This window comes from Dromiciops gliroides, chromosome 1, assembly GCF_019393635.1.
Source record: "Dromiciops gliroides isolate mDroGli1 chromosome 1, mDroGli1.pri, whole genome shotgun sequence".
NCBI lineage: Eukaryota > Metazoa > Chordata > Mammalia > Microbiotheria > Microbiotheriidae > Dromiciops > Dromiciops gliroides.
In genome coordinates, this window is record NC_057861.1 from 544736086 (window position 1) to 544763586 (window position 27501).

General features: G+C 36.4%; 2 protein-coding genes and 1 pseudogene across 2 annotated transcripts in view; 2 read left to right on the plus strand and 1 right to left on the minus strand.

Annotated features, from left to right (window-relative positions):
* LOC122751467 (phospholipid-transporting ATPase ABCA3-like) overlaps positions 1–27501 on the minus strand; it is a 196592-nt gene that overhangs the window by 105582 nt on the left and 63509 nt on the right. The window contains exons 9-11 of the mRNA XM_043998534.1: positions 21939–22120; positions 19686–19820; positions 5076–5205 (exon numbers count right to left, since the gene is read on the minus strand). Coding sequence (XP_043854469.1) covers positions 5076–5205; positions 19686–19820; positions 21939–22120 — 447 coding nt within the window. The remainder of the gene's footprint in view (positions 1–5075; positions 5206–19685; positions 19821–21938; positions 22121–27501) is intronic.
* On the plus strand, positions 14805–15176 carry LOC122734590 (thioredoxin domain-containing protein 17-like). Its single transcript, XM_043975522.1, has one exon. The coding sequence runs from the start codon at positions 14805–14807 to the stop codon at positions 15174–15176; it is 372 nt and encodes a 123-aa protein (XP_043831457.1).
* On the plus strand, positions 17377–17730 carry LOC122734591 (annotated as a pseudogene).

Below are 27501 nucleotides of genomic sequence, written 5' to 3' on the forward strand. Positions count from 1 at the left end.
ATTAAAATGTGTGATAATTATGCAACAATGTGTAATAGTTACACAGCACTCAGTTTCTTTTTTGTTGTTATTTCCACTTACATGGTTGCAGTCTTTCCTCATCTCCCAAGGACTTTGTCTACTATGCCACAGAAAAACCTTCTCCCTGGAAACTCACTCCATCCCTGGACTACTTCTCACATTATAGCCTTCTGCCCTGTGGTTTCTCCCTCTGAATGACAGAATCCTTTCAGACTGTCCATTTAAAGAGGGATCCCAGGCCAAAGATGCCTTCATTCTTCTCCAGGCTGTACTACTGACTCACATCTCTAGGACTTGCTCTACTATGCCCCTTTGCTAGTTAACTCAGCCAACCCTCCCCATCTCCTGCTTTTGAATTCCTTTTTATATATTATTTTCCACAGTGGAATGTGAGCACCTTAAGGGCAGGGCCTGCCATCTTTCTGCTTATATTTGTATTCCCAGCACTTAGCAATGTGCCTGGCACATAGTAAGTGCTTTAAAAATGCTTGTTTACTGACATACATGTATGCATGTGTGCATACGCACACACTTTGCATCATTTCACATGTAACCTCACGCTTCTCTGAAACCTTCATAATAACCATTTTTTATAATGTCTTATAGTCTCATAGGTCAGTGATATTCCATTACATTCATATAGCACTGTCTAGCCATTCTCAAATCAATGAGCTTCTATTTTGTTTCTAGTTCTTTCCATCACAATGTAATAGAAGAAGGGGAAGCTAAGTGGCACAGTGGATAGAGCACCAGCTCTGGATTCAGAAGGTCCTGAGTTCAAGTCTGACCTCAAACACTTGACACTTACTAGCTGTGTGACCCTGAGCAAGTCATTTAACCCCAATTGTCTCACACAAAAAAAGAAGAAGAAAGAAAAAGAAAAAAAAAGAGAAAAAAAAATCAGATAGGCACAATGTAATAGAAGACTGTCTGAAGATCGATGTCAACAGACAATCATAACTTCACAAAACGTACATAAAAACTAGGTTTGTTTTAAGAGAAATGAATATGCATGTGGAATCCTAAACAAGTATATAGAGTTCACAATCCACATAGAAATTTGCATATTTGTGGCAGTACAACAAAGGAAGGAAGAGAAACTAGAAATCTCCTTCTAAAGGGCAGTGGCATGGAAAGGAGAAAAGGTGCACTAAAAGTGGGAAAAGGACAAAATCCCTCTGAAGGGGAGGTGCAAGACAATGGTAGAACTGGCAATCTTTTCCTTTGGGCACTGCTAGACCATGAAGATGTGATGGTCTGCTAATCTACAAGGGTCCCAGCAGCATAAGCAATTTCTCAGTCTAGTGAAGATTGATTGACATCTGTTTTGACTCCCAAGAAACAGAAAGGGAGTACAGCTTGGGGTGCAAACAACAAATTATGTCAGTTTGGGGCAGGGGTTCATCCTTGACATGTTCAGGGCCTCCTGCAGTGTTTTGGAAAATATGTCAATTCAAAAAGACAATTTCAGGGAGTCAAAAAGACAATTTTAGGGAACCCCTTAACATCCCTTAACATAAATCAATTCTTATAAGCATGAGCAGAAAACTTGACCTGATACAACCTACTATGTGGACATTTGGAAAATGTGAAGGGAATTCCATGACTTGTCTGATCTGCTTACCAGGTAGTGAGGAAAGGTTTTACAATTGGCTTCTAAGTCAGAACTGAGCATACATATAAAAGGCCCCAACAACTCAGCCTTGTGCTATTTCCTACTTGTCTGTGTGCAAGTAACAAGGTAATAACTGCTATAAACTTCTAGGTAGGAAACCTTCCAAAAGCCTACACTTCTCCCCAGGTTGACATGAAGCCAAAAGTACATGACCTTGCTGTTGCTTCTGTCCCCAATATATTTATTTTTCTCTGCCTCAGATGATGGAGTAACTAGGATGAAATGAACTAAGGGCATAATCTTGTGAACTTTCAAACAGGAGAATTCCAAGGAAGCACATGCAAGGATATGTAAGCAGCTGAGCCTGGAAAAGAATATATTCCAGAGCAAATTACTCAGTAGTGGATTAACATCTAGAAACTGGTTTCTGCAAGCAGGGGGAATAATTTATCCTTCCAATATGCTGCTGCCTCAGTTGAATACTTTGTAGCAATTAATCTAAGATTGAGCCCACTCTCCCCATGTACCAAAGTGGGATAGGGGAGAATGTGCCCTGATGTTTTATGGTTTGTTTTGTTAGTTGTGGGAGAGGATGGGGGGTTGTACTTCTGTTTATGCTACATCTTCTCATTAAATATTTCTGTGCAAAAGCAAATTAATATTAATTGGTAAAGTGACACCAGAAGACTACTCAATGGTATAAATAATAATGGGCTAACTGTAACTGGTGATTTATACTGAGGAAATACCCCAGAATGGAGGCTCAAGCCAATCACATTAGAAAGACATTCCTACCCCTCAGGTGGCACCTTAGCACCCTGGCAGGGGGAAATATGCAAACTTGTTTGGGGATCTGGTTAATTGGTTAGAATTAGAATTATAGACCCTAAAGTCTATAAACAGTCTTACTCTGAGACTCTGCTTCCCAGTAAAAATGCTAGTTGAGATGAAGCCCCTCCAAACTTGTAATCACTACAACAAAAATCAATCAATCAGAATTTACTAAGCACTTACTATATGTAAGGCACTGTTCTGGAGAAGCAAAGAAAAAGCAAAAATAGTCCCTGCCAACCTGGGATATAACATATATAAGTCAGAACACACAAGATGAATTCAGAGAAGAGGGAAGGGACTTTTAGAAAGAGTGGCACTAGTACATGGGGAGGCAAGAAAGATCTCCTACTATAGGAGGTCCTACTTGAATTGAGTTTTAAAAGAAGTCAATTCTATATTTTTTTGTTTTCTAATTTGCAGATTTCTTCTCTTGTTTTCAATACTTTTCTTTAATATTTATTTTGTTTATATTTGTTGACCATGTCAACCCTGCTCCTCTACTCAGTTGACCCCTGTGGTTCCCTATCACCTCCAAGATCAAATACAAAATCCTCTTCTTGGCATTCAAAACCTTTCATAACTTAACCCCTTCCTACCTTTTCCAGTCTTCTTCAAACTTGCTCCACACCATATGCTCTTTGATCCAGAAATTCTGGCCTCCTGGCTGTCCCACAAACTAGAGGATCTATGTCATGGCTCCAGGAATTTTCTCTGGCTGTCCCCCATGCCTGGAATGCTCTCCCTCCTCAATTCCACATGATGACTTCCCTAGCTTCCTTAAAGAACTTAATACAATCCCATTTTTTATAGGAAGCCTTTTCCAACCCCTCTTAATTCTAGTACTTTCCTTCTGTTAATTATTTCCTATTTATCCCTGTAAATGGCTCATTCATATATAAGTGTTTGCATTCCCATTCAATTATGAGTTCCTTCTCTTTTATATCCCAGTGCTTAGTACTGTGTCTGGCACATTATAGGCACTTAATAAATGTTTATTTATTGATTGATATCATTAAATCTTTCACCTCTAATAACTTTTCTCTTTTTCTTTCTCCTTTTAATTCTTAAATTTTTTTAAGTACAAAAAAAGATTGTACATAAAACTGAATTTCTCTTACGTAGAGTGTTTTAGATGTGTATTAAATTTGACAAAATAGTAATGGAAATGTCTAGCTTATCTGTTTCCCATTCCCAACTACATTTTACTCTTCTGTTTATTTTTTAATGCCTCATTGATACTTTTTCTTTTTAAAATTTTTTATATCATTATCACTACAAGCAATTCCCCCAATAGAATTCCTTCTTTGTATCAATTATCCAGACATGAATTCTCTAATAGTTTGTTCAGTTCTTTATTTTCCAATTCTTGCATTCTAATTGGGGGAGCCAAAAAATGAAGGGAGAAGAGAGAAAGAAATCCTGAGAATCAAGAACAGAGCCTAGAGAGGAATGAAGGAGTGAACATCGCTGACCTTCCTTAAAATAAAGGTTCTAGGTAGAACACACAAATCAGAGGAATGAGCTGAGGGGATGGAGGCATCTTCCAGAGTGAGAAGGCTTCTGGAACTTGTGAGGATCAACTGAGATAACATACATAAAACACTTTGCAAATTTTGAAGTACTATATAAATGATTGTTGCTGTTATTGTTTTAATTATTATGTTCTTTATCATGGAGTGTAGACAAGGGGAAGGAAGCAGGAAAATAAGGTGACAAAGCTGGGAAAAGATAGAAAGATGTCCACAGTGTTGATGCATGGGTTCTGAGGCTGAGAATAAGCAAGTCTAGTACAATGAAACCAAATTGCATGGGGGTACACATTTATGAAGATAGAAGTACTGATGTCCAGTTAAAAAGCCCATGCTACAAAAGCTTGGAATGTTAAGAATAAACTGGTTAGGGGCAGCTAGGTGGTGCAGTGAATAGAGCACCGGCCCTGGAGTCAGAAGTACCTGAGTTCAAATCTGACCTCAGACACTTAAAACTTACTAGCTGTGTGACGCTGGGCAAATCACTTAACCCCAATTGCCTCACCAAAAAAAAAAAAAAAAAAGAATAAACTGGTTAACTCAAATTATCCGTGAAGAGGTTTCCACATAGAAAGTTCCTTTGACCAGCCAGGATAATATGGCAACATTTCCTTCAGTGTATCCTGAAGTGCCATTGTCTTGGTAGGACTAGGATCTGAAAAGTAGCACCTAATTATGGGGAACAGAATGTTCAAAGGGGTGAGGAAAGGAACAATGAATCATGTTGAGTGGAAAACAATAAGTAGTTAAGCTTAACTGAAGTAGAAGATGAAATTTTCATTCATTTAACTTACAGGCAATGTTTAAGTCTTGCATTTGAGAACAATATTTTTGCAGAACACAACAGAAGAGATATTTTTTCCATATTCCATATTTTCATTCAGAATAAATCTCTTACAAAGAACTGAAAACTTGTTGGATGAGGAATGATAAGTAATATTTTAATAACAAAACCAAATACAAGAAGACAGATGAAAACTTGATAGCATAATGCTAGTTAGCATCTTCTCTACTTCTGAAAACAAAAAAAGCTATGTAGAGCAGATCCCTGGCCTCTCAGCAGATAACAAACATACCTGTGAGCAATGACAGGGTGGTGGTTTTCCCTGCTCCATTATGTCCTAGGAGAACAGTGATCTGTCCCTCATAGAAGTTCAGAGAAAGGTCTTTTACTGCTGTTTTGGTAGTATGTCCTGCACTAAATACCTGTGGAAAAAGGCAAAGAAAGAGTAACTTCAGATTCCTCTGTGGCATTTCTGAAGTATATTGGTTAAAAATGTAATAAATGTGGTCAATGGAACAGATTAGGTAAACAAGACCCAGGAATAATAAAACATAATAACTTCAGCAGTTCTTGAAAATAATAACTACTGTGCATCAGATACTATTCTAGGTGCTAAGGGCTAAATGTTTAGAGGGAATTTAAAGAATGTGGGAAAGGGAAGGACAAAAAGCTGAACTAAACTCTAGGGTCCTTGGCCGATCCTTTCCTCCTCAATACATGGATTCATATGTTTTGTGGGAGCAGTAACACAGTCAGAACATTCAAGAATAGGCCTGAGAAGAGTTGGAGAGTCGCTCATACTACAGATGCACAGAGAAAGGATGGTAGTTTCTCTAATCTTTCAATAAGAGTAGATCTGCACTACTGATTAGAGAAATGCAAATTAAAACAACTCTGAGGTACTACCTAACACATATCAGATTGGCTAATATGACAACAAAAAGGAAGTGATAAATGTTGGAGATGTGGGAAAATTGAAACACTAATGCATTGTTGGTGGAGTTGTGAAAAGATCCAACCATTCTGGGAAACAATTTGGAACTATGCCCAAAGGGCTATCAAAATGTGCATACCCTTTGACCTAGCAATACTACTAGGTTTGTATACCAAAGAGATCATCAAAAAGGGAAAAGGAGCCACACGTGCAAAAATATTTATAGCAGCTCTTTTTGTGGTGACAAAGAAAGGGAAAGTGAAGGGATGCCCATCAGCTGGGGAATGGCTGAACAACTTGTGGTATATGAATGCAATGGAATATTATTGTGCTGTAAGAAATGATAAGCAGGCAAATTTAGAAAAACCTGGAAAGCTGACATGAACTGATGCTGAGTAAAGTGAACAGAACCAGAAGAATATTATACACCATAACAGCAACATGGGGCAATGATCAACTATGATAGCCTTAGCTCTTCTCAGCAATATGATGCAAGACAATTCTGAAAGACTTATGATGGGAAATGCTCTCCAAATCCAGAAAAAAATACTATGAAGTCCGAATTCAGATAGAAGATACTATTTTCACCTTGTGTATTTTTATCTTTCTTGTGGCTTTTCCCTTTCTTTCAAAACATGACTAATGTGGAAATAGATTTAACAAGATTGTACATATATAACCTATGTCAGATTGTTTGCCATCTTGAGGGGAGAGGAGAGAGGAAGAAAAATTTGGAACTCAAAATCCTAAAAAAAAAAATGTTGAAAATTATCTTTATGTGTAACTGGAAAAATACTATTAAGAGACATTCTAAATAGATATGGGGGTTAGCTAGGTGAGTTGGAGAACATACCTGGGGTTGTACAGTGGGTGACAGTCTTGTGTCTGAGCCCAGGTTTTGGCTGGGATCCCCCTGGGTCCAGGGGTGATGCTTTGTCCACTGTGTCACCTAGATGCCCCATGATGATATCTTTAGGGTTAAATTGAGGGGTGAGGGGAATGTACTTGGGGAGTGGGAAGGGCAGAGGTGAAATACTACATAAAAGAAAGAGGAAAAGGCTTATGGAGTGGGGAAAGAGATGGGGAGGAGCAGGGCAGTAAATGAATTTTACACTCATCAGAGTTGCCTCAAGGAGGGACTAACACACACACCCAACTGGGTGGAGTAATCTATTTAATCTGGGCAGTAAATGAGCCTAACACTCATCAGAATTGGCTCAAAGACCTCAATCTCATTAGAATTGGCTCAAGGAGGGAATAATATACACTCTCAATCAAATGGAGTAATCTCTCTAACCCTGCAGGAAAATAGGAGGGGAAGGGGATAAAGAGAGAGGGGCAAAAGAAGGGAGGGCAGATTGGGGGAGGGGACAGACAGAAGCAAATCCCTTTTGAAGAGGGATAGAATGGAAGAAGATGGATAATAGAATAAATATCATAGGGAAGGGAATAGGATGGAAGGGAAACAGTTAACAATAGTAATCATGAAAAAGAGAAAAGGGGGAAAATTGTACAAAAAATATTTATAGCAACTCTTTGTGGTGGCTAAGAATTGAGAATCAAGGGAATGTCCATCAATTAAGGAATGATGGAAGAAACTGTGGTATATGATTGTGGTGGAATGGTCTTGTGCTATAGGAAATGACAAACAGGATGATCCCAGAAAAAACCTGGAAAGACTCATGAACTGATTGATGTATAGTGAAGTGAGCAGAGCTGGGAGGACATTGTCCATAGTGACAGCAGTATTGTTCAATGAGCAATTGTGAATGACTTAACTACTCTCAGCAATGCAATGATCCAAGACAATCCCAAGGGTCTAATGAGGAAGCTTACTATCCACCCCCATAGAAAGAACTGATAAAAAGAGCACTTATGGATTGTACATATATAATCTGGTTGCTGTCTTGTGGAGGGGGGAGGAAAGAGGGGGAGGGAGGGAGAAAAATTTGGAACTCAAAATCTTATGAAAATGAATGTTGAAAACTACCCTTACATGTAAATGGAAAAAATAAAATAAATGTTTGTTGTTGATAATGATAGATCAATAAAGTAAAAAGCATCAGTAAAACATTTAAATTTAAAAAAAAGAAAACAAAATCCAATGATATCTTGGTTAGAAGAAACACACTTGAAAAGGAAAGAAACACAGAGTTAAAATAAAGGGCTAGAACTTCAGAATCTTTTATGTTTTAGGTAGCATTAAAAAGTTAGAAGTAGCAATTCTGATATCAGACAAAGCAAAGGGAAAAAAATAGACCTAATTAAAAGAGACATTCAATGAAGTGGAATTTTGCTAAAATGTACCATAGATAATAAAGCAATATTCAATACTAAAAATGTATACATCAAATGGAACCTGGTCTAACTTCTTAAATAAAAAGTTATATGAGTTACAGAAGGAACAGTAAAACTATAATAGAGAGGCACCTCAACTTGTCCTTCTCAAAGCTAGACAAATATAACTATAAAATAATAAAAAAGTTAATTAGAAGAAGAGAATTTTAGAAAAGTTAGATATGATAGCCCTCTTGAGAAAATTACATAGGAATATAAAGGAGTATACCTTTTTCTGAGCTATATATGGCACCTTCACAAAAACTGGTCATATATTAGGGCATAAAAACCTCACAAACAAATTTATAAAAGCAGAATTATTAAATGTACCCTTTTATCCCATTATACAGAATAAAAATTGCATTCAATACAGAGACTTGGAAGCATAGATTAAAAGTTAATTGGGGGGACAGCTAGGTGGTGCAGTGGATAGAGCACTGGCCTTGGATTCAGGAGGACCTGAGTTCAAATCTGGCCTCAGACACTTAACACTTACTAGCTGTGTGACCCTGGGCAAGTCACTTAACCCCAATTGCCTCCCCCCCCCCACAAAAAAAAATTAATGGGGGGGGGGCAGAGCCAAGATGGTGGAAGAAAGACATTAAACCCACAGAGCTCCTGATACAATCACCCCAAAAATAGCAATAAAAGAACCCTTGGAGCAGAAAAACACAAAAATACAGGCTGAGAGTTTTCTCTAGCTATAGATAGATTTCAGGGGGCTGTGCTGGGCCAGGAATAAAGTCTAACCCCACAATCGGGCCGACACACCAGACACCTGCCTGAGGAATTTACCACAGTGCCTCTGAATCGGTTGCAGCACCAGCGTCTTCTGGAACCAAGTGCGTGGTCAGGCTGAACAGCTGGCCTGGGGGGGTAAGTATAGGGGTACCAGTGGACTGGGGGGGAAGAATTCAACTGTCCCACTCCAGCGGGGAACCAGGAAGAAATCCTGAGTGTCTGAAGGCCCAGGTGGGGTAGGGGAGCAGGCAGGCTCATTGGAAGCTGAGAACCACACCACAGAAAGCTTTGCTGGTTAGTTGCTTGATAAGTAGGCCTGAGGTTATCTCTGGACCTGAGAACAGGCAAGGGGAGATTAAAACCTGCCCCCCCTCAAGCCAAAACACCTGGGACCCTCTGAAGCCAGGAACAGGAGTGGGGCTGAGAAGCAGACCTCCCCCCCCCCACCCCCAGTGGAGAGTTTAAAATAAAATAAAAGAAAGGCCAGGCAGGCTGAGAAGAAGCCCAATCGCTGCCCCCCCCCCCCGGGCCACCCTGTAGCTTGAACAGTGTGTTCTGGAAGCAGTGCAACACTTTAAGAAGGAGATAAAAGCCAAGAAATAGTAAGCCAGAGTGAGTAGGCAGAGGAAGCAGAAGACCATCAAAAACTTCTTTGGGGGAAAGGTAGACCACAATACAACCTCAGAAGAAGAAGAAGATAATAACAGGATTAAAGCTCCAACATCCAAAGCTTCCAAGAAAAATATTAACTGGTCTGAGGCCATGGAAGCTCTCAAAAGGGACTTTGAAGAGAAAGTAGGAGAAATAGAAAGAAGATGTAGAGAAAGGGAGGAAAGAATGGAAAGAGAAGTGAGAGCAATGCAGGAGAGTCATGAGAAAAAAGTTAACAGTTTGAAAAGCCAAATGGAAAAGGAGATTTAAAAACTGTCTGATGAAAATAACTGCCTAAGAATTAGGATTGAACACATGGAAGCTAGTGAACTTATGAGAAACCAAGACACAGTAAAGCAAATCCAACTGAATGAAAAAATATAGGGCAATGTGAAATATCTCCTTGGAAAAACAGCTGACCTGGAAAATAAATGTAGGAGAGAGAATTTGAAAATCATTGGACTACCTGAAAACCATGACCAAAACAAAAGCATAGACACCATCTTCCAAGAGATTGTGAGGGAAAATTGCCCTGATATTCTAGAAGCAGAAGCTAAAATAGAAATTGAAAGAATCCACTGATAACCTCCTGAAAGAGATCTCAAAAGGAAAACCTCCAGGAATATTTATAGCCAAATTCCAGAACTCTCAGGTCAAGGAGAAAATACTGCAAGCAGCTAGTAAAAAGGAATTCAAATACTGTGGAGCTCCAATAAGAATAAAGCAAGATCTAGCAGCTTCTACATTAAAGGACCGATGGGCATGGAATATGATATTCCAGAGGGCAAAGGAACTGGGACTACAGCAAAAAATTATGTGCCTAACAAAACTGAGTATAATCTTTCAGAGACAAAAATGGGATTTCAATGAGAAAGAGGACTTTCAGTCATTTGTGATGAAAAGACCTGAACTGAATAGAAAATTTGACTTTCAGATACAAGACCCTGGAGAAGCATAAAAAGGTAAACAGGAAAAAGACTTCATGAGGGATATTAAAAGATCAAACCATTTACATTCCTACATGGGAAGATAATACTTCAAAATCATAAGAACTATCTCAGTAAGAAATTCACAGAAGACAGGTCTGAACTGAATATGAAGGGATGATATCTGTAAAGCATCTATGTTTTGTTCTTTGTGAGGAAGACAGGGTGCAGTGTCATGTCTGGGGCTGGATTTGGACTTGGGGCCTCCTGGGACCAGGGCTGGTGCTGTGTCCACTGTGCCACCTAACTAATCCATGATGACATCATTAAAATGGGGTTGAGGTGTAGGAGGAATAGACTGGGGGAGGGACAAGGGGAGAGATGGTCTGGGGAGAGGTAGTTCACATGAAGGAAACAAGAAAAAAGCTTATGGAGGAGAGTAGAAGAGGGGCAAAGAGTTGGGGAGTGAGTGAACCTTAATATCATCAGAATTGACTCAAAGAGGGACTAACATACATACTCAAGTAGGTATAGTAATATATTTTTGCCCTGTGGCGGGGGGGGGAGGGAGAAAAGGGGAGGTGGGAAGAAGAGAAGGAGGAAAGGGCTGATTTGGGGAGAGAGCAGTAAAAAGCAAAACATTTTCAAGGAAGATGAAGATGTTCTGCATTACTGTACCAGTATGACATACTGAATTGCTTGATCTCATAGGGAGGGTTGAGGAGAGAAGGAGGAAGAAAAATTTAGAACACAGAATTAGCTCAGGGATACTGATCTCATTGGAGTGGGCTCAAGAAGGGAATAGCTTTCATACCCAATTGGGAGGAGTAATCTGTTTAACCCTGCAGGAAAGTAGATGGGGAAGAGGATAAGGAAGGAAGGGTGAAAAAAGGGAGTACAGAGAGAGGGAGAGGATAGTCAGAAGTAAAACACTTCTGAGGAAGAACAGGTAAAAAGAAGATAGAGTAAATGTCATGGGAAGGGAGTGGGATGGAGGGAAAGAGTTATGATGATTGATTATAATGGCAAAATGTATGGTACCTACTTTGCTGGGCTTTTATGAAGAAAATTCTCTGTCAAGCTTAAGGTACTATATACAGGTAATAATGAACAGGATACTATCAGAAAAATCTGGAAAGACCTACATGAACTGAAGCAGATTGAAATGTACTGTATACAAAATAACAGCAATAGTGGGGGATGATCTGCTAGGAAACATGTGGTTATTTTCAGCAAGGCAATGATCCAATATGTCCCTGAAGGACTTATGAATATTTCAGCCCATCTGCAGAGAAAGAACTGATAGTATCTGAAAACAGATGGAAACACATTCAAAAATTTTTTTTTCTTTTCCTTTTCAACAATTCCTTAATCTGAAGTTTTGGTTTTTTTTGACTATTTTCTCTCACAACTAGCTAATATGGGAATTTTTCCATGACTACTCATGTATAACTTATTTTGAATTGCTTGAGTTCTTGTGGGTGGGGGGTGGGAATGAAGGGGGGGAAGAGAAGTTGGAACACAAAGTTTAAAAAAAATTGATGTTAAAATTTTGTTTTTACATATATTTTGGAAAATAAAATTCTATTCAAAATTTAAAAAAAAAAGAAAAAAGTTAATTGGAAACTAAATAATCTAATCCTAAGGAATGAATGAGTCGAAGAATAAGTCATACAAATAAAAAATTATATCATGAAAGAGAATGACAACAATGGGAATACATATCAAAATATGTGAGAATCAGATAAAGCAACACTTAGGGAAAAATGTATATCTCTAAGCATGTTCATCAATAAAAGAGAGAAAGAACAGATCAATAAACTGACCATACACCTAAAAACTAGTAAAAGGACAAATTTTAAATCCCCAACCAAATATCTAAATAAGAATCTGGAAAATCAAGATTAATAAAATTAAAAGTAAAAAAATCACTTAAGTAATAAAATTAGGAGTTTTTTGGGGGGAAAAACCCCACAAATAAATAGATGAATCATTGGGTCATTTCATTTAAAAAAAAAAAAAGAAAGAAAACCAAATGATCAATTACAAAAATGTAAAGGGTAAATGTACCCTTTTTAAAGTTAAAGAAATTATTAGGAGTTATTTTGTCCAATCCTATGCTAGTAAAACTGCCAATCTAAGTGAAATAAATGAATATTTAGAAAAATATAAATTACTCAAATTAACAGAAAAGGAAACAGAATATTTAAATAGCCCTAATATAGAAAAATAAATAAAACAAGGCATAAATGAGGTCCCTAAGAAAAAATCCCCAAGACTAGATGGCTTTATAAGTGAATTATATCAAACACTTAGGGAACAATTAATGAATCTTTTTTTTTTTGGGCGGGGCAATGGGGGTTACATGACTTGCCCAGGGTCACACAGCTAGTAAGTGTCAAGTGTCTGAAGATGGATTTGAACTCAGGTCCTCCTGAATCCAGAGCTGGTGCCTTTATCCACTGCTCCACCTAACTGCTCCCCACAATTAATTAATCTTAATAGAAGATAAACTATTTGAAAAAATAGGTAAAGAAGCCTAATCAAATTTCTTTTATGATACAGATATGGTTTTGATGCCTAAAGCAAGAAAAGACTAATGAACATCAATGTATAGTGAAGTGAGCAGAGCTGGGAGGACATTATGCATAGTGACAGTAGTATTGTTCAGTGAGCAATTGTGAATGACTTGACTACTCTCAGCAATGCAATGATCCAAGACAATCCTGAGGAACTAATGAGGAAGCTTACTATCCACCCCCATAGAAAGAACTGATAAAAAGAACACTTGTGGATTGCACATATATAACCTGGTTTCCATCTTGTGGAGGGGGGAGGAAAGGGAGGGAGGGAGGGAGAGTGAAAAATTTGGAACTCAAAATGTTATGAAAATGAATGTTGAAAACTACCCTTACATATAACTGGAAAAAGTAAAATAAATGTTTGTTGCTTAAAAAAATAAAATAAAATAAAAATTTTAAAAAGAAGAGTAAAAACAAAGAAAGAAAATGTCAATGAATTTCTTTAATAAGTATTGATGCAAAAAATTCAAATAAAATACTAGCAAGAAGATTACAGCAATATATCCCAAAGATAACACACTACCAGGAGTGCAGGGCTGATTCAGTGTTAGGAAATCTATCAGCATAATTGAGCATATCAGTAACCCAAAAAATCATATTATATCAATGGCTGCAGAAATAGCTTTTCGTAAAATAGAATAACCATTCCTAATTAAAACATTAGGAAACAAAGAAATCAGTGGAATCATTCTTAAAATGATAACTAGTATCTCTCTAAAACCAAGACTAAGCATTATCTCTAACAGGGATACAATAGAAGTCTTCCCAGTAAGATCAGGGGTGAGGCAAGAATGTCCATTATCACCTCCATTATTCAATATTGTATTAGGAATGCCAACTATAGCAATGGTAGCTAGGATGAGAACAATTTGTTCCAATGGCCATGAAAGTGGCTGAAGCAGGCAATGTGAATTGCTTAGAACTTTATAAGAAATTGAAGATATTGAGGTCATCCACTGCATCCTGGGCCAGAGCCAGTCATCTTGTCCTACCACTGGATTTCAAAGACTCTGGAAAAGAAAGTGAGGCTGAAGACTTTGTGCAACTCTGCCTCACTTAAATCCAATTCAAGTGCAAGTCAAAATATCACCTGTGATGTTACTAGTTCTCAAAAATGAAGGATAAACAATGATGAATAACAAATAATAAATAAATAGCAATAATAAAAGAAAAAGAAATTAGAATAATAAAAATAGGTAATGAGGAACTAAAACTATTACTCTTTATAGATGATATGATGCTATGCTTAGAGAACCCTGGAGAAGACACTAAAAACTACTTAACACAATTAACAACTTTAGCAAAAATGCAGGATATAAAATAAACAAACATAAATAATCAGCATTTCTATATACTCCAAATAAAATCCAGCAGGAAGAGACTCAAACATTCCACTTAAAAATGTTATAAAAATCATTGGGAGTCTAGCTGCCAACACAAACCCAGCAACTATATGAACACAATTACAAAATATGCTTCACACAAATAAAAACAAATGTACACAATTGGAAAAATATTAATTGTTCATGGGTAGACCAGACCATTATAATAAAAAGTACAATTCTATCTAAATTAATTTACTTCTTCAGTGCCATAACAATCAAACTACCAGAGAATTCTTTTATAGCACTAGAAAAAAAAGAATGACAATATTCATCTGGAAGAATAAAATATCAAGATCATCAAAGGAATCAATTAAAAAATGTAAAGGAAGGCACCCTAGTACTACCTGATTTCAAATTATATTATAGGGGATAATCATAAAACAATCTAGTACTGGCTAATCTAGTACCCCACATGGATGCCCCACCCTGGCTGGCCAGAGACAGTCTAGGTTTTCTGAGCCCAGCATGGCCCACTACGAGGAGGTACGTGTGTCAGGCTATGGTGACTCCTGCCAGATGGTGGAGCAGCACAGGGGCAAGACCATCTTCGCCTACTTCACAGGCGACAAGGATACCGAGGGCCGCAGCTGGTGCCCTGACTGTACAGAGGCTGAGCCTGTGGTCCTGGAGGCCCTCAAGCACATCCCTGAAGATGCCATGTTCATCCACTGCAAGGTTGGGGACCAGCCCTACCGGAAAGATCTCAACAATGAGTTCAAGAAGAAGCTAAACTTGACCTCATTGCTGACCTTGCTCAAGTACAGGATGCTCCAGAATATGGTGGAGTCGGAGTGTGTGAAAGCTAGTCTGGTGGAGATGCTGTTTGAGGATGACTAAAAAATCAGGAGGAAGCTATGCCATCAGACCCCTGACTCAATTATGAAGGACCCTCTCAATCGATTGTGTGACAGCAACATCAGCCATGTTTAGAAAGCCTCTAATGAATGTTTTGCAAATAGAGCACCCTCTATAAATGGGGAAAAAAAAGAAAGAAAGAAATAGGGTGGGTAGATCAGTGGAAAAGATAGGTATGCAATACATAGTAGTAAATTACCATAGTAATTTAGTGTTTGATAAACCCAAATATTCAAGCTTTCAGGGTAAGAACTCACCATTTTACAAAAATTGCTACAAAAATTTGAAAGCAATTTTGCAGAAACTAAGCATAGACAAGCATCTTGCACCATTTAACAAGATAAGGTGAAAATGGATAAATGATTTAGAAATAAAGGGTGATATTATAAGTAAATTAGGAGAGCTTGGAAAATTTACCTGTCAGATCTATGGATAAGAGAAAAGTTTATGACCAAACAAAAAAATAAAGAGGTTCACAAGAAATAAAATGGATAATTTTGATTATAAAAAATAAAAAAGATTTTATATAAACAAAACCATATGTAGCCAAAATTAGAAGAAAAACAGGAAACTGGGGAGAAAATTACACATTTCTCTGATAAAGACCTCACATCTCAACTATATAGTGAACTGAGTCAAATTTATAAAAATAAAAGCCATTGCCCAATTGATGAATAGTCAAAGGATATGAATAGGCAGGTTTCAGAATAAGAAATCAAAGCTTTCAATAGTCAGATGAAAAAATGCTCTAAAACACTACTGAATAAATTTATACACATTAAAACAACTCTGAGATATCACCTCACACCTCTGAGACTGGTTAACATAACAGAAATAGGAAAATTACAAATGCTAGAGAGAATGGGGAAAAGTAGAGACACTAAGGCATTACTGGCAGTTATGAACTAGTCCATCCATTCTGGAGAACAATTTGGGGCTATACTTAAAAGGCTATAAAACTGTATATACTCTTTGACCTAGCAATACCATTACTAGGTCTGTATCCTAAAGAAATCAAAGAAAAGGGGAAAGGCCCTATTTGTATAAAAATATTTATAGTAGCTCTTTTAGTGGTGGCAAAGAATTAGAAACTGAGGAGACATCCATCAACTGAGGAATGGCTGAACCAGTTGTACTACATGATTATGATGGAATACTATTGTGCTATGAAAAATGATGAAGAGAATGATTTTACAAAAATCCGGAAAGACTTATATAAACTGATGCAAAGTGAATGAAGCAGAACCAGACCATTCTACAGAGTAACAGCAATATTAAAATGGTGATTACCTGTGAGAGACTTAGCTACTCTGATCAAGATAAAGACTCAAGGCAATTCCAAAGGACCCATGATGAAAAAGAATATTTACCTCCAGAGACAGAACTGATGTCCTCTCAATGAAGATTGAAACATACTTTTTTCTTTATTTATTTTTCTTCTTTTGTTGTCTATGTACTTTCTTTTGCAACACGATTAACAGGGAAATGTTTTATATGTATAAGCAACATTTTATTACTTGAATTCTCAAGTAGTTGGGGGGGGGGGGACCGGGAAGGAAGGAGGGAAAGAATTTGGAACAGAAAATATTTTTTAAAAATGGATGGTGGGGCAGCTAGGTGATACAGTGGATAGAGCACCGACCCTGGATTCAGGAGGACCTGAGCTCAAATCTGGCCTCAGACCCTTCACACTTACTAGTTGTGTGACCCTAGGCAAGTCACTTAACCCCAATTGCCTCACTAAAAAAAAAAAAAAAAGGCTGGTAAAAATTTTACATGTAATTGAAAAATACTTACTTAAATAAAAATATTTTTAAATTACTTGGAAACTAAATTATCTAATCCTAAATAATGAGTGAGTCTAAGAACAAATCACAGAAACAATAATTTCCTTAAAGATAACAACAATAATGAGACAATATAACCAAATTTGGGATGCTTAGGGAAAATTTTACATCTCTAAACACTTGGAACAATTGAAAAAAAAACAAAGCAGATCAATGAATTTTACATGCAACTAAAAAAACTAGAAAAAAACCTGTAGGGACCAATTTTTAATTGGGGAGTGTTAGCTAGGCGGCTCACCGCAATATTGGGGCAAGGAAGGAGACCAACAGCCTCCCTCAAAACAGAACAGGATTGCTCTTCTCTCTTCTGGTGACAGACTCGACAGAAATTAAAAATGGTTCTGCGTCTGACATATCGCCGTAGGTAGTCCTACAACACAGCTTCCAACAAAACTCGGCTGTCACGAACCCCAGGTAACAGAATTGTTTACCTTCATACTAAGAAAGTTGGAAAAGCACCAAAATCAGCCTGTGGTGTGTACCCAGGAAGACTTCGAGGTGTTCGTGCAGTGAGACCTAAAGTTCTTAATAGGCTATCAAAGACCAAAAAGCATGTCAGCAGGGCTTATGGTGGCTCCATGTGTGCTAAATGTGTCCGTGACAGGATCAAGTGTGTTTTCCTGATTGAGGAGCAGAAATTTGTTGTGAAGGTGTTGAAGGCAAAGGCACAGAGTCAAAAAAGTAAATAAAAAGGACATGGTTTTTTGAATAAAAAAGAAAATTAAAATGTGAAATTAAAAAAAAAAACAGAGCAGGTCTTAAGAACGAACTTAAAAAAACACAAACAGGATCGATAGGATTAAGAGAAAGGAAATAAAATGGAGAAAGGGAAATAACACAACCTGAATAACACCACCACCCAGGAATCAGATGAGAACACACAGCAACGTCCTGTCGCCTTCCAGCTTCAAGCTAGAATGGCAAAAAAACCTCCCTTCTTCCCAGCTGACCCCAGGCTGACCACACACAGCCCCAAGCCAATTGGCTGGCAGCTCTGACAGTCACATGATTGCCCTCACTGGGCTTCTAGTCATTATAATTTTGCCAGGCCTATGTAAGTATCGGCAAGTGGTGATGATGTGAGGTGCCAGTGCCATGGCAATGGCTACAACCAGTGGGTGGAGCACCGTGCGGTTTGTGGGAGGCACTGGCCTGAGCCCCAGGCCAATACGCGCACCTGGGTTTTTAAAATTCTAGCCAAAAGATGGGGTCATAAAAACCTCAAATAACAATTAATTCTATATAGAACAAATTTAAAATCCCAAATTAAACACCAAAATAAAAACCTGAAAATCAAAGGAGAAATTAGTAAAAGTAAAAAAACAAAACACTGAAGTAAAAAACTAGGAGCTTGTTTTATTAAAAACCAATAAAATAAGCCATTGGTTGATTTGATTGTTTAAAAAAGAAATAAGTAAAACAAATTACCGGTTACAAAAATGTAAAGGGTGAATGTACCAAAAATTAAAATGAAATTAAAGGAGTGATTTTGCCAAATTATAAAATGCCAATAAACTGACAATCTAAGTGAAGTGATGAAAATTTACAAAAATATAGAGTTCCCAGATTAACAGAAGAGGAAAAAGAATACTTAAATAACCATATCTTAGAAAAATAAATTAAACAAGTCATAAATGAGTTCTCTAGGAAAAAATGCCCAGGCCCAGGTATATTAACAAGGGAATTCTACCAAACATTTAAGGAACAATTAACCTCAGTACTGTTATTTGAAAATATGTTATTTGAAAAAATAGGTAAAGAAGGGGTCTTATCAAATTCCTTCTATGACACAAATATGTTTTTGATACCTAAACCAGGAAAAGCAAAAACAGACAGAAAACTATAAATCTATTTCTCTCCACTGATACAATAATTTTGCATCCGTATTTGCAATATCAGTGATATTGCAGCAAATCTGCAATAATTACTGATGCAAAAAAGTTAAATAAAACACTAGTAAGGAAATTATAGCACTTTTTCACAAAGATCATACATTATGACCAGGTGGAATTTATACCATGAATGTTTAAAAAAACTATATTAAAACATATTTTAAAAACTATAATCATGTCAATAAGAAAACAAAAATATCTTATTATTATATCAATCAATGCAAAAAATTGACAAAATACAACACTGATTCCAATAAAAAACACTAGAAAGAAAAGGAATAATTGGAACCTTTCTTAAAATAATAAGTAGTTATCTATCTAAAACCAAGAGCAAGCATAATCTGTAATGGGGATAAACAAGAAGGCTTCCCAATATAGTCAGGGGTCAAGCACGGATATCCATTATCACCACTATCATTCAATATTGTACTAGAAATGCTAGCTATAGCAATAAGAGGAGAAAAAGAAATTGAAGGAATAAGAATAGGCAGAGAGAAAACATAACTATTACTTTCCTAATATGGCTAAGACAGAAGTACATTTTGCATGACTTCACATGCATAACTGATAACATATTACTTGAATTCTCAATGGATAAAAGATAGGTTCAAGAGAGAAAGAGAGAGAGAATTTGGAACTAAAATTTTAAAAATAAATATTATAAATAAATAAATAAATAAATGAAAAAAAATCAAATGCTGTTAACAGATATTTAGACTCAACTAGCAAAGAGAACCAGTAAAATATAATACCTTGCACAGGTGCCTTATCTGGATCCCAGGTACTAATCCTATAGGATCATCCTCAATGTACTTATTTTTTAGAGCATCTTCAGAGATGTTTTTCACAGGCATGATGAATTTTGAAGTCCCAAACCAGTAGGAGGGCTAAGAAAAAAATAAAAAATTTTATTATAAAAATGATCAGCTGCCAAAAGTTTGAAGCATTTGTACAGTTGTGAACAAAATAGCTTTGTTAACTTTATGGTTTAAAACTGGAAAAGCAGGTAAAAATTTAAAGGTACTAAATTATCACATGAAAATTACCTTAGATTTTAATTCAACAACATCAGAACATGTTTTTAAAATAGCACTTAAGATTTCAAACTATATTACAAACCAATAGTCATCAAAACACTCTATTAATGGATAAGAAATATATGGTAGATGAGTGCAATAGATTAGGTACACAGTTCACAGTAGTAAATTACCATAGTAATCTAGTGTTTAATAAACCTCAAAATCCAAGGGCTGGAAATAAAAACTCACTATTTGATAAAAAACTGTATAGAAGAATGGAAAGCAGTCTGGCAGAAATTAGGCATAGACGAATTATCTTGTACCACATACCAAAATTATAAGGTCAACATAAGTACATGATTTAGACATAAACAGTGATATCATAAGCAAAGTAGAGAAGCTTAGAAAAATTCTACACAAACAAAACCAACACAGCTAAAATTAGGAAGAAAACAGAGAAATAGGGGAAAATATTCTCCAGCACGTTTCTCTCATAAAGATCTCATTTCTCAAATATATAGAGACCCGAGTCAAATTTATAAAAATATTGGCTACTCCCCAATTGATAAATGGTCAAAGGATACAAATAGGCAGTTTTCAGAAGAAAACAAAGTTATCAATGCTCTAAAACTCAAATAATTAGAAAAATTAAATCAAAGCATCTCTGAGGGTACCACCTCACACCATCAGATCGATTAAAATGACAGGAAAAAAAAATAACAAATGCTGGAAGGGATATGGAAAACCAATGGCATTACTGTACTATTGGTAGAGCTGTAAACTGGTCTAATTATTCTGGATAACAATGAGGAATCCAGAATTCCAAAGGATCTACAATGAAAAATGCTATCCACCTCCAGAAAAAGAACTAATGTAGTCTGAATGCAGAATGAAGAATACTTTTTTACCTTATTATTCTTGGATTTTTTGGTCTATATTTTCTTTTGCAACATGGCTAATATGGAAATGTTTTGCATGACTGTACATATATAATCTAAATCTAACTGTTTATCTTCTCAAGAAGAGGGTAGGGAAGGTAAAAAGAAAGGGAGTGAGAGAATATAGAACTCAAAAATTTTAATAAGGAATGTTAAATGATTTGTTTATATGTTACTGAGAAAAAATAAAATAAAAATTAAATGTTAAAAAAACCTCCAAACACCAAAGTGAAATGAACAGAACTAGGAGAACATTAAACACTGTAATAGCAATATTGTAATAATGATCAACTGTGAAAGACTAGTTAACTACTCTGATCAATGTAATGATCCATGATAATTCCAAAAGATTCATGATAAAAAATGTTATCCACTCTCAGAGAAAAAAATCAATGAATTCTGAGTGTGGATTGAAGCACATTACTTTTTGCTTTGGGGCTTTTTTAAAACATAACTAATATAGAAATGTTTTGCAAGACTTCTATAACTGATATATTGCTTGTCATATTAATGGGGAGGGGAGAAGCAGGAGGAAGGGAGAGAATTTGTAACAAAATTTTAAAATGAAACATAAAAACATATATCACTTACATAGAAGCAGTGGTCAAGATGAAATAATCTCAAAATGAGGTCATGACAAAGAAAACATATCAGGATATACAGAGACAGACAAAGAAAAAAAGAAGGTAATATTCACTCTACCTTAGTTTGCTATAGTCATTAAACAATTTCTGAAAAGCCATTCACTATACATCTACTACATGCTAGACAATCTGCTAGATCTGAGGCAAAGATAAATAATACAACACTAACCTCAAAGAACTCAGGAAAAGACATGTATATTGACATCAATTATTCTATATAACCTAGGCTAATTGTGGTGGAGTTAGTTCATGCCATTGTTTCAGTCATGGATAATCATTTCCTAATAATTACAGGTTTGAGGAACAATACACCTTGGAGAATAGTTGGAATGGTAACTCTTTTACAAACAAATAGCCTAAAAAACTACTATAAAGACCTTAATAACAACAGCTTCGGAACTCACCATCAAGAAAAATGCCCAGGGCTGAGGAATTCCATATTCTCCTGGAAAAACAGCTTCCATATACCAGGCTACCAAGGCATAGATAAAAGAGTCAAACAATAGCATTTCTAGTATATATGCAAAGGATAAATCATCATCAAAGGTAACTGGTTCCATAAGTTCTTCCCAGTGAAGTCCAGTCTCTGAAACAAGAAAAAACAACAATATTAAGTTACTATTCACACATTAAAATTACCCTACAAGACCTTGAAATTAGATAGCATTGAGAAGGGGAAAATGTTCAGTTCTTGAAATTTTCCTCACTTTCCTATGTCTTTTAACTTGTGATGAGAGTTTATATTCTTAGGTGAGAGAAGCTTTAAATAAGCTTCTAAATTAAATCCTTTAAAAAACTGAACTATAACATGTAATTTTATATAACTATTTTTCAAGGAGATTTCATTTTAAGAGAGTAGCTTACCTTCAAATACAACTAATATTTAGATAACATATTCAGACACTGAAAGCCAAACACCCTCTGTAATCATTTTTTTAAAAATTGGAACTACATGTAAAAACATTCTTTAACATTTAAAAAAAATTGAGTTCCAAATTCTCTCTCTCTCTCTCTCTCTCTCCTTCCCTCTTCCCCCCAACTTGAGAAGGCAAGAAATTTGATACAGATTATATACGGGAAGTCATGCAAAACATTTCCAAATTGGTCACGCTGTTAAAGAAAACAGATTAGAAAAATAAAACAAGAAAAATAAAATTATTTAAAGTATGCTTTGATCTGCATTCAGACTCCATCAATTCTTTCTCTGAAGATGGATAGCATTTTTCATCATAAGTCATTTGGAAATGTCTTAGATCATTATACTACTGAGAAAAGCTGAGTCATTCACAGTTGATCATCATATGATATTGCTGTTACTGTGTAACACTTCTAGTTCTGCTCACTTCACTTTGCATCAATACATATATGCCTTTCCAGGTTTTTCTGAAAACATCCTGTTCATCATTTCTTAGAGTATAATAGTATTCCATCACAATCATATACGACTTTTTCACCCATTCCCCAATTAATGGGCATCCGCTATATTTTGTTCCTCCAATGATTAGTTTTTCTAGATTCATAAAATAATTTTTTGGTTGTTAGATTGGTATAGCACTAAATAATTAAATTTAGGTAGAACTGTCATTTTATTACACTGGTTAAGCCTACACATGAGCAATTATTTTTCTTATTGTTAAGATCTGACTTTTTTTGTGAAGTGTTTTGTAATTGTATCTATAGAGATCCTGGATTTATCTTGGCAGGTAGACTCCCAAGTATATTATATTGTCTGTTGTTATTTTAAATAGAATTTCTCTTTCTATCCCTTGCTGTTGGACACTGTTGGTAACAGAAATGCTGTTTTCTGTGCATTTATTTTATATCCTGCAATTTTGCTAAAGTTAAGTATTTTAACCATTTTAGTTGATTCTCTAAGATTCTCCAAGAATACCATCATATCATCTGCAAAGAATGAGAGTTTTGTTTCCTCCCTGACTATTCTAATTCCTTCCATTTTTTTATCCTTCTTGTTGATATAGATAGAATTTGTAGTACAGTGTTGAATAATAGTGATAACAGACATCCTTGCCTCACCGCAGATCTTATTAGGAAGGCTTGCTGATGATTTTAGACAATACTCTACCTATCATATCAAGGAAAGCCCCATATATTCTGCTTTCTGGTGTTTTTGATAGGAAAGAGTGTTGCATTTTGTCAAAAGCTTTTTCTGAATCTATTAAGATAATCATATGATTACTGTTGGTATTATTATTGATATGGTCAATTATGCTGATAGTTTTCCTAATATTGAACTAGCCCTAATATTGAAATACCACCTGGTCATAGTTTATGATCTTTGTGTTATATTACTGTGATCATCATTCTAGTATTTTAAAAATTTTGCATCAATATTCATTAGGGAAATTGGTCTATAGTTTTCTTTCTCTGTTTTTGATTTTCATGATATAAGTACCATATTTATGTAATCCTACCAATTTTTGTAGGATTCCTTCTTTGCCTATTTTTCCAAATTATATAATATTGGAATTATATAATAGTATTGGAATCGGAATTGTGTAAATCACATAATATTGGAATTATATAATATTGTTCTTTAAATGTTTGGTAGGCAGAGGAAAGGCAGTGAGCTCCCGAACTCATAACACGATCGCTTCAAAAAACATCCAAATAAGGTCATAGGAAAATGCCTGGAGCAGCAAAACTCACAGAAGAATGTGCTAAAATCATCTTCTAACCAAGAACTGCTTGGAAGGTCAGAAGGAGGGAGCTACTGTGCTGATACAGGAGTCGGGCCCAACCCCACAGTCACCTTGACACAGATCCAGTCTCAGGAAGTCCTCACCAGAGAAGGAGACCCCCAGAGCCTCTGAATCAGCTGAAGCACCAGTGTCATCTGGAACTAAACTCACAGTTTGGTGAGTGGGCTGAGCCCTGGGCAGGGGAGAGACTACAGGGGTCTATTCTGGTGCTAAGGCAGAACTTGGATTTTACACCCCTACTGAGAACCAGGTGGTAGACTCCAGTAGAAGGGGCACAGGTGGGGGAGAGGCACAGGCTCGTCAGAGCTAACAACCACAACACACAAAGCTGGTTGATTGGCAAGTTGGTCTGGGGTCATCTAGGACCAGGAAACAGGCCAGGTGAGTGAAGAACCTGATTCTCCTTAAATCATACCACCTGGGACTTCTTAAGTTTGGGATAGTGCAGCCTGGAAACAGTGCCCCACTTTAAGGAGCTAAAAGTCTAGTAAAAGAAAGGCAAGATGAGCCAACAGAAAAAGGTAAGGACCATAGAAAGTTTCTTCAGTAACAAGGAAGACCAAGGGGCACCCTCAGAGGAAGATGTCAACATCAGGACCCCTATATCTAAAGCTTCCAAGAAAAATAAGAATTGGTCTCAGGCCATAGAGGTACTCAAAAAGGACTTTGAAGATAAAATTAGAGAGGTAGAGGAAAAATTGGAAAGAGAAATGAGGGAGATGCAGGAAAGACATGAGAAAAAAGTCAACAGCTTGAAAAGTCAAATGGAAAAGGAGGTACAAAAGCTCTCTGATGAAAATAATTGCCTAAGAATTAGGATTGAACAAATGGAAGCCAGTGACTTTATGAGAAACCAAGACACAATAAAGCAAATCCAAATGAATAAAAATATAGAGGGAAATGTGAAATATCTTCTGGAAAAAACTGCCGACCTGGAAAATAGGTCCAGGAGAGATCATTTGAAAACTATTGGTCTACCTGACAACCATGATCAAGGAAAGAGCATAGATACCATCTTCCAAGATATTCTCAGGGAAAATTGCCCTGAAATTCTAGAAGAAGAAGCTAAAATAGAAATTGAAAGAATCCACTGATCACCTCCAGAAAGAGATCCCCAAAAGAAAACTCCTAGGAATATTATAGCCAAATTCCAGAGCTCTCAGGTCAAAGAGATAACATTGCAAGCTGCCAAAAAGAAAAAATTCAAGTACTGTGGAGCTCCAGTCAAGATAGCACAAGATCTCAAGATCTAGCAGCTTCTACATTAAAGGACTGGAGGGCATGGAATATGATATTCCAAAGGGCAAAGGAAATGGGATTACAACCAAGAATCACCTACCCAGCAAAACTCAGCATTATCTTTCAGCAGAAAAAATGGGACTTTAATGGAAAAGAAGACTTTCAGATATTTGTGATGAAAAGACCTGAACTGAATGGCAAATTTGACTTTCAAATACAAGACCCTAGAAGACCATAAAAAAAAAACAAATTGGAGCTGGGGGACATACCTGGGGTCGTACAGTGGGCGACTGTCTTGTGTCCAAGGCCAGGTTTTGGCTGGGATCCCCCTGGGTCTAGGGGTGATGATTTGTCCACTGTGTCACTTAGCTAGATGATAACATCTTTAGGGTTAAATTGAGGAGTGAAGGGAATTCACTGGGGGAGGGGGAAGGGCAGAGGTGAAATCCTACATGAAAGAAACAGGAAAAGGCTTATAGAGTGGGGGAAGAGATGGGAGAGGAGCAGGGCAGTAAATGAATTTTACACTCATCAGAAAAGGCTCAAAGATCTTAAACTCATCAGAGCTGCCTCAAGGAGGGACTAATACACACACCCAACTGGGTGGAGTAATCTATTTAATCTGGGCAGTAAAAGAGCCTAACACTCATCAAAATTAGCTCAAAGACCTCAATCTCATTAGAATTGGCTCAAGGAGGGAATAATGTACACACTCAATTGGGTGGAGTAATCTCTCTAACCCTGCAGGAAAAAAGTAGGGGAAAGGGATAAAGAGAGAGGGGCAAAAGAAGGAAGGGCAGAGTGGGGGAGGGGACAGACAGAACCAAATCCCCTTTGAAGAGTGATAGGATGAAAGAAGATGGATAATAGAATAAATATCATGGGGAAGGGAATAGGATAGAAGGGAAACAGTTAACAATAGTAATCATGAAAAAGAGAAAAGGGGGAAAAATTGTAAAAAATATATTTATAGCAACTCTTGGTGGAGGCTAAGAATTGAGAATCAAAGGAATGTCCATCAATTGAGGAATGACAGAAAAAGCTGTGTTATATGATTGTAGTGGAATGGACTTGTGCTACAGGAAATGACAAACAGGAGGATCCCCAAAAAACCTTGAAAGACTAATGAACATCAATGTATAGTGAAGTGAGCAGAGCTGAGAGGACATTGTCCATAGTGACAGCAGTATTGTTCAATGAGCAATTGTGAATGACTTAACTACTCTTAGTAGTGCGATGATCCAAGACAATCCCAAGGAACTAATGAGGAAGCTTACTATGCACCCCTATAGAAAGAACTGATAAAAAGAACACTTGTGGATTGTACATATATAACCTGATTGTGATTTGTGGAGGGAGAAGGAAAGGGAGGGAGGGAGGGAGAAAAATTTAGAACTCTAAATCTTATGAAAATGAATGTTGAAAACTATCCTTACATGTAAATGGAAAATAAAATAAATGTTTGTTGAAAACAAAGAAGGATACCTGGCAAAAATCAATCAATCAATCAATCAATAAATGTTTGGTAGAATTCACTTGTGAATCCATTTTTTCCTAGGGATTTTTCTTAGGGAGCTCATTGATGGATAGTTAAATTTCTTTTTCTAAGATAGGATTATTTAAGTATTTTATTTCCTCTTCTTTTAATTTGGGCAATTTCTATTTTATAAATATGCATCCATGTCACTTAGATGATTAGATTTATTAGACTGTAATGGGGCATAAAAGCTCCTCATAATTGATTTAATTTTCTCTTCATTGGTGATGAATTTTAATTTTTGATACTGGCAATTTGGTATTTTTAATCAAATTAATAAATGCTTTATTTATTTCATTTAAAAAAAATAAAACCAGCTCCTACTTCTATTTATTATTAGTTGAATGGTTTTCTTACTTTCAATTTTATCAATCTCTTGATTTTTAGGATTTCCAATTTGCTGTTTAGTTGTGGATTTTTTCATTTGTTCCTTTTCTATCTTTTAGTTGTATGCCCAATTCATTGATCAGT